At 25.2% G+C, this 9,326-nt stretch overlaps 1 protein-coding gene across 2 annotated transcripts in view; it reads right to left on the reverse strand.

The window, feature by feature from the left end:
* LOC111619450 (potassium voltage-gated channel subfamily H member 6-like) overlaps nucleotides 1-9,326 on the reverse strand; it is a 149,010-nt gene that overhangs the window by 135,781 nt on the left and 3,903 nt on the right. For both annotated transcript variants that reach the window (XM_023361155.1, XM_023361157.1), the window contains exon 2: nucleotides 4,472-4,702. In XM_023361155.1, the coding sequence (XP_023216923.1) occupies nucleotides 4,472-4,702 (231 nt within the window). The remainder of the gene's footprint in view (nucleotides 1-4,471; nucleotides 4,703-9,326) is intronic.

The following is a 9,326-nucleotide window of genomic DNA, read 5'->3' on the forward strand; positions in this document are numbered from 1 at the left end:
TTGTAATTATTTTAATTATTTTTATTTCCAAACTGATTTTAACCAGTTCTATAGTAAGGTAACATTCCAATAGACAATATGCAAAGCTTTTTTTTCAGTTTACAGCAGTATTTATTACACAAAATTTAAGTAAAGCTTAACATGCCGATCTTGCCCCGATCTCCCCTATATTAAAAAAAATAATAAAATAAATTTATAAAACATTTAATTTATAGTTTTAACATTAGTTTATTTGTTTGAACTTTAAAACGTTGTTTTAAAAAGCCTTTATGACGTTAAATATGGCAATGTAATCGTCGTGCATATGTTAATAAAAAAGTGATTATTGATTATTTAAATATTTTAAATTGTTGAATTAATCTTCCATTGAGTATTTCTGGATCTATTTCCTTCGAATACTTCCTAGAATTACTCGAGTATTCCAGTTTTCGCGGATAGTATTGGTCCATTTTTAATAATATATATAATAAAACAACAAACAAATTCTTTTGAATACGATGCTTGCTGAGTAAAGAGAGGAAAATGACAACAAAAACAAAAGATGATGATATACAGTACATCGTACGAAATAAACAACTGACTGTATATGAGGTTACTTAGTATTCACTTCGTTTTCATAATGTAAGTAACGTTTGCAATTTTAATGTACTAAAATTTAGATTTATATATATTCTTTCTTCTAATTTATAGATTTACAAAATAATTCACGTACTTATGTAAAGTACACATCTGTACTTTATTATTATTATATAATTTACTTATATTATTACGATTGATTATTGAAAATTTCTATTGTTAACCATGATGGAACCATTTCTTTTTTTTCTAATTTTGACTGTTCAAAGAATAAAAAAACATTAATAATTTTTGTAATTTTCTTGCTTATTTTTGTTATTTCATTTTGTTTCAAATTATTATTTGGAAAATTTACCATATAAAAATTATTAAAGTGTATTTTTTAAATTTTTAGGATATCAATGTTGTATTTTATTTAGGAGTATTTTAATAAATCTACCTACAGGAAGCCCCAATTTCAAGTCTGTTATGACATACAAAGGAATAATATAACATAATAATAAAAATTAAAACATTAAACATCGTTCCTTCACATAACAACGGGGAGAGCTATTAAAGAAAAATTGAAAAATGTAAAAAAAAAACAATTTCCACATAAGTAATCTTAATGTTCAATTTTAAACAACTTTAGTAATAACTGTCAAAACTGTCGCTTAGAACTAAATAAAACCAATTGTTATATTAAACGATTATAGAGAGTGCTTCCAGTTTATGAATAGATATATTCTGAGCATTATTAGATTTTTACAAAAGAATTTTGAATCTACAATAGTTTATAGTAGATACAGGAGGTATTTACAGATACAGTAGAGCGTCGTTTATCCGAAAGTCGGTTAACCGAAACGTCGGTTATCCGAAAGAATTCCAGTTGGCAAATTTAAATTTTCGCTAGTGCTGTGGCGCTGCAATCTTTGGCTATATCTTGGGCTACTCAAATATTTTACGTTTTTGATACTAAATTAACTTCTGAAGTATAATTTTTTATTGTTTTTATATTTTTCAATATATTTATTTTGTTTGTACAAAATAAAGAAATAATTTTTAACGATACAATAGCCACGATTATTATTTTAAAAAGTTTACGTTAGGCTTAACATCGACGAAAATTCAACGCAAAGCGACACGCAACGGAGAAAAATTTCAGGATGGGATAGGTTAATATACAGTATTTTTTCGTACATAATCGGTTATCCGAAAAATAAGTTATCCGAACAACCCCAGTCCCCAATTGATTCGGATAAACGACGCTCTACTGTATAATTGTTCTAACAAAGCAGGAGCTTAAATTTCAGATTGTAACAGAGACCTGAAAAACTGCATACATTGGATATTACAAAATGTCATCAAAGGTGGAAAATGCATTCGATTTAACATAAATTTCCTTCTAAAATATCTTCAAACGAGATTATTAACTGTTTCTACTATATTTAACTGTATTAGTTGTGTATTCTAGATCACTGCCGCAAATAAAATCTGCGAACAAATAAGAGCTGAATACAAAGCTTTTAGTACATTTATTTCCAGACATTGTCTCAAAAATGTAAAAATTACTCTCGAAGTTCTAATAGCAGTTGTAGTTAACTTTCCCACATGCATTATAAAGGAAAATCAAATATCATAATAAACCCAGGTCTCTGATGTTTTCAACTCTGAATACTTCATATCCCTATATGTGATAAAATACAAAATATCTGAGAATATAGCTTGACTTTATAACATTACATTTTTTATAATTCACACCTAAGCAGTGTGAATATAAAATAGTACTAATTTTACAAATACTGAATTTATTTCTTGGTGTTGTACAAAATTATCACATCAAAAGTTCTCATTTTATGTGCATGGCAGAGAATGTTACCGGAGTTGCGTTTAGTTATTAGATATTAAAACAAATCAATACATTGTTAACATAATTGAGACTGCTACGATTTTATGCTAATAGAAAATTATAAAAATAAAAATGCGCAGTTTGAATTACAAAAAAGGGAGTTTAGACTTCATTATACAATTAATTACGTTTCATAGAATAGTCGCAACTAATATAAACAGCGTATTTTCTCTGCGGATACTGCTCGAAGGCTCCAATTATTACCTTTGCACAGAGACGACCTGTGGTAAGATGGAGGAGGCAGTGTACTGTTTTGGGGACCCAGAATCGAATCCGAATGGGTCGAAAACATCAAGACTTTTATCGGGAAGTGGTCCGTCCAGATATGTCTGGCCCCATTCCTCACCACTCGGAGAATCATTGTGGACCTGACTAAACCCATAATGAGTTTGCAAAGAAAAAAAAACGGTCTTATTAGTGCAAACAGGGCGAAAATAGTTTTAAAAGAAGACGAAAAAGGCGATGCTTACGATCTCGTAAATTTGGTAGTGTATTTTAGTACTTAATTAATCAAATAAGTAACTATTCAACGTATAATTGTATCGGTATCTGTTGAATCTAGAAAACGATCATTTCCAAAGTTAAAAATTGATCAAGAATTAATCAAGAGATACCAATCAACACTGACAAGAGAGACTTTCTTCGCTTTTAATCGTGTCCTCTGAAATATTATTGCATAACTGGATTTTTTCCTCTATAATTGATGTTTTCTGCGCTGCTAGTAGCAGGAGAGCAGTTTTGCAGGTAAATTTTCTAATTCATGGTAAAAACCCACCAGTAACTGAGAGGATAAAACCACTGAACACTAGTGGTTGGTCGTGGGTTCGAGCTTCATTAACGGATTGGCCACATGGAGATTTTTTCGGTTTTTCTTATCGTTTTTAACACCTAAATAGGGGCCAGATTCCATAGAAAGTACTTCTGGGAGGCATCGCCCATGTGTAGCGTTGCTATAAACAAATAAACCAATCTAATTCATTGTAAAACTGTTGTACTCCATTTTACTATTTTTATTGTATGTTTTAACAATTGTATTCGTATAATTGTAAATCTAAATAAATCAAATCTACCTCCACCACTCTTTTAATGAGGGAGTTCAAACATAAATTTTGCCTAGAGTCGCTTCCGTGTCCATTATTAATTTAAAGTAACGTATTTAAATATAATACTTAAGTATTTATTTATGAAAAATTTAATTAAAAAAATTATACTTGAACTGGCAACAGGTATTTTTATAATGACGATTACTTTATATATATATATATATATATCAGTTATAAGAAAATAATTAAAAAGTACACCTACTGTATATTGTACGTTTTACATATTTCATTTTGTATTAAAGTTTATTTGTTAAATAAATAAATTTAAATACGATACCTGCTTACAATAGTTTACGGTATTTATTAATTTTACACCGTTTCCTTAAATTTAAATCCTTAAATATAATATACGCCGTTACTATTCTAGGGCAGTTATTATTCGAGTTTGAAGGCAAGCTTTAAGCGTGATCAGAATTTTTATACAAAATAAACTAGGCTTATACATAATAATTTCCAATTTTATTAAGTTTTTTAAAACTTCAAAAAGCGTCTTTTAATTTATTAACTATTTGTTTGTAAGAAACCATAAAAATGTGTTATAAAATTAATTTACAATATCTCATTAATATTAACGAAAAGTTTTAAAAATTTAATAAAAACATAAAAAACTTAATTGGAAAATTAAAAAACTTTAATTCATTTTATGCTTAATTGAATTTGGTAGTAATTAATACTGTATTGTTATTTCAAATCTAATGAAGCACTAATTGTTGTTTGATATCAAACTAGACAATTGTGTCAAGTACAGATTATAACGATTTAAATACATCTACAAAAACTCTATGCATATTCCCGCAGACAGATATTCAAAAGATAAACTATACTGGAGTGGATCCAACGTCTTAACCAATGTATGCCAAGTTTGCATGCAGTTTATCAATATCAAACTTGCTTATCGACTTACCATCTTTTCGATAGTATAATATTTCCAACTGTCGTTCTTGTTTAACAGCCAGAGTTTCACGGATACTTCCGATAGCTTGTGTGCTTGTGAGTGGACCGTGCAAGAATTCGCACATACAAGATCTTTGCATAAGCTCTCCTCGAGTATAACCCACCAGTTCGCAGAATCCATCATTGCAGTATATAATAGGATACAGATCAATCTGAGCATTAGCAACTAAAAATCTGCGATCTGCAAAATAAAAAAATAATAATAATAATAATTTTATTAAATATAATATTATATAGACACGTATTATAATTAATAACTGTTATAATCTAAAAGTAAAATTTTAAAAACTTTCCATTAAAAATAATAATAAACTAGATTATGAAGAATAGTATTCAATATAACATCATTAAGACAAGTAAAAAGTTCGAATTTAAGAAATAGGCCAAACTTTTTTTTTTTTATATGGACAAAAAATAGTTGGTCCTTCTTGTATCTATATATCATACTACATATTTATATATAGAATATCGAAATATTGAGAAACTGCCAAGGTTTTGGTTTTTATATAAAAATATTCCGTGTTAATAGTATGCATGTGTAAATATTTAAACACCCTTAATTATATTTGCACAAATTTTGAGAACTAAAAATAAAATTTTTAACGTTATATATATATATATATATAATAAGTATTCTTAATAAATGAATAATCTGAATTTCATTATTCTTATAATTAATTCTTCTTCTTATTTAATTTTTTTCTTAAAGTTTTTCGAAGAAAAACTGATGTAGCCAATCGATATTTACAGATAATGGTGACTGAATTTGAGAAAAACCATAACCCATTATATGAGTAATTATATAAGCACGATTATTTGCGTGCAAGAAAGACATATTCGTGATGTATATCTGCGATCATAAAAGGGGTTCACAGCTGCTTTAGAGTACATAGAAATCACTATAAAAGATGGTACACTCTATTTAATTTAAAATCTTTCTTAAGTGAATCATTCGATAAATTAAATCACTTTTGATTGATAAGATTTTCTATTTTATTTATCTTTTATAAAAGTATTATAAATTAAAAATTAATATTTTAACTTTTATCAGTTCAAAAAAAAAAAATTATATTATAAAATAATTTATTTTTGTACTCCTTCATTAATACTCTATTATAAAACTAATTATATTATTATTTAGAATATATTTTAAATAATTTAATTAATAAAATGTATACTTTTAAATTTCCTTCGTTATTGAATATTAGCTTATTTGCTAATGAAATTTTCAAATTTTCATTATCCTGTAGCTATATAGTTATAACTAATTGTAGAAACATAATTGATAATACTATATACATTCCTAATATAGATATAACAATTGAAATATGTAGTTGTCATTTTTAGATAATTTTTTTTTTTCATTAGCTAAAAGTTTAGGAGAGATCATACCAGTTTATTCCAGCTTTCCATACCTACTTAACTGATTAAAAGTTATTCTGTAAATTTAGGTATTCAAGCTGAGAAAATTATTCTCATAATTTATATAATCTAATATTAAACTTGAAAACATTTTTTGTTAAATTTGCCAAAATAAAAATATTAATGTAATTGTTATAACATTCTATTTTAAATAATGGATTAAATAGGCTTACTGGAGTAGCTAAAAGGATTAATTTGCTGTAAATACTTAAATAAAAAAATAAAAATTGAACTGTTTTTTTTTTTCAATTTTAATTTAAATATGATATTGATAGAAATTTTTTATTGTTTTGAAGTTAGAAATTTTAACTTTTAAAAGGTAAGAACACGTTCGATTAGTGTAATTTAAATTTATTTGTTAATTCCTATCAAAGTTAATTACCTATTTACTTATTGTATTTAACTATAATAAAAATAGCTATTAAATTTTTTTAAATAATAATTTTATTATTATTTTTATTATTATGTGATTCAGCAATTGTTAATAGAAAAAAAATAAAGCCACTTCTACTAGAAGAAATAATACATATACGAAACAAACAGTAAAACACGTCATACGTAGTCAAGTAAGTACTAAAATAATAGACTAAAAATATTTTTAAAAAATTACAATTAAATAATAAAAAACTACCAGTTTTGTAGAGATCTTTTTATATTTTAATTTTAATTTATTAAAATTTAACTATATAAATAAATTCCTCAAAATTAATTAAATAATGAACGGCTCTATAAACAAATAATATATAAATAATTTAAATCATTCAGTTGCGTTAACTTGATATTTATTTGAATTTTAAAATCAATAAAAACACATGTAAACAAATCCAACAGACTTAAGTTGTTTTAATTGAAATTTTTTATGGTTAAAATAGTTAACATATGGATAAAAATCGAAAAAATAGTTGATATCCCATTCGACATTTAAACTCAGTTTATTATTATTATTATTATTTTTAAATAAAAAAAGTAAACTTATGCTATGGTGTATTTAACTGAATGTAAAGCATAACAGCAAGATGATAATGCATTAAAATGAGATCTTGACATATTTCTGATTGATTCAGAAACGATTTTGATAGCATGATATCTGCGACAAATATACGTTTTGACAACATGACGTATAGACTAAAGAAATCATAACATTATCCTAAAGGGTGTGGTTGAATATGTTTTGACATCAGATTACGCGTGTTTCTCTAAAGATGTTAGAGCGTTGAAAAATGCTTATGTCAGTTTAGTAACCGATTTAGATAGAGAAATCTGGATGTTTTAATATAATATGATAGCAGTTGTCAACTTTCGTATAACTCTTTAAATATTTTCAACTTAAAGAAATGAAACACGGAATAAGTATAAATGCTTAAAGAGTTTTGTGGCATTTATTTCTCCTTCAGTATATATCACTTCAAGCATATTAATATTAAGTAATATTAATATGTTTGATGTGAAATATTATCGAAAATCTCAGTGTCTTTACAAATATCTAATGATTAAACTTGAGTTTGATGACTTTCGTGATGACAATCTACTCATCACTTCTGACGATTATCCTTCGCCACTTATAATATATAGTCTTGTAGCTAATTCAGTAGATGCCACACCCACGTTTGATATTCACCTCGTAATCTAATTCTTAGAGGAGTTTTTAATCGACGAAAATTTATCTCCATCTTCATTTAAGTTTTTAAGAAAAATCTAATTATTATCAAATAAATTTTAAACGAATTTTTAATCGATGAAATAAGGAAACTTTTCTAAACGATTTCAATTGAATTCACATATTAAATTTTAAAAAATATCAAAATTATCTAATTGTATCGAATCGAAGTAAAATATTTATAAACGTTGCAGATTTATGAAGTGATTTAAGTCGAATATATACGAACGATAAGCTCATTTCTATCTAATATTGGAAATGTTCAACGTCTTATACAAGTGACAAGTTCCATCTGCTTAACTTTATTTTCAAGTTTTTCTACTTGAAGTATGAACGGGAACCGTACATCTGTAAGTTATTAACAATTTTTTCTAATTTTTTTATTTAATGAATTCTAATTGAAGTCATAAAATATTTAATTCTCTTAAAACCTTTTTAGGTTTTATTACATTATTTCAGTATTTTTTAGAATATTATGTAATTTTAGTATGTTGATTGAAAAATTTAAAATAACAGCACTTCTTTTCGTAGAGAAAATTACATGCAACTTTTATAAAACTTTCAAACTTCTATATCTTATTCTAACTCAACAATATAAAATAAAATGAAGATAAAGAGGAGGAAAAATTTAATTAGGTCTTCACTTGTCAATTAATAAAAAAAAAATATTATTTACTCGAATAATTAGTAGAAATTTTTAACTTTATATAATTTATTAACATCTACTTAAAATCGTAACGATGAAAAAATGTCATTCATAAAACATATAGAAAACTTTAGATGTTTTTGGAGGGTCACGGATAACACAAAAATAGCATCAAATAGTTTTCTTACTTCTAACACTAAAATAGTACGCAAAAATTCTTAAATTTCTAAAATTTTCAAAGTGAATTTGCATCTCACGAGATATATAAAATACAGAATTGCTTGTGTATTTTTTTTTATTTTTTTTTTTCAAATTTTTGGATGAATTTCAATTATATTATACGACTAGCTATGTATTCTGAACAATGAGAGAAAATTATAAATAAATTTTAAAATTTTAGATATAAAATATAATTTTTTATTTGTTTATTCTTCCAGTTAACTAAATAATGTTTTAGATTTTGTCCAGTTATTATTATATAAATATCTTAACAAATATCTGGAGTAATGTAATAATTAGTTTCTATATATTACAATATACTGTTGATTTTATTACTATTTTAATGATTTATTTCATTGCTTAATATGAAAAAGAAAAAAAATTATGTCAAGCAGAATCAAGTAGTTTTAAAATCATTTATTTTTGCAATAATCTGATATAAATTATATCATTTTAATAACGAATATAAATTTTATGTACATTTATATTAACAAGTTAAAGTGTATGAGAAAGAAGATAATTAAAGGAAATTTCAGCTTATATATTTTATTAAATTATTATCGTAAACATATAAGCTAAAACTTCTTTTAATTCTCATAAACAATTAGTAAATTACATCACAATTGATTTGTTTTATATAAAATAATTAATAATTATTTTATATAACAAAAATTTAATATCTCAACTAAAAAAAAATGTTATCTATATCATGTATAAATGTAAACTGCTACTAATAAAATATAATCTTAAAATAAATATACCAGTCGACCCCCTATAACACTGTTGATTTTTTCGTTTTATATGAATTCCATGTTGTACGAGTCACTTAGATTTTACAAATACGTGGGTCATTCACAGCCA

This window comes from Centruroides sculpturatus, unplaced genomic scaffold, assembly GCF_000671375.1.
Source record: "Centruroides sculpturatus isolate CEXI.00-Female unplaced genomic scaffold, Cexi_2.0 scaffold107, whole genome shotgun sequence".
Lineage (NCBI taxonomy): Eukaryota > Metazoa > Arthropoda > Arachnida > Scorpiones > Buthidae > Centruroides > Centruroides sculpturatus.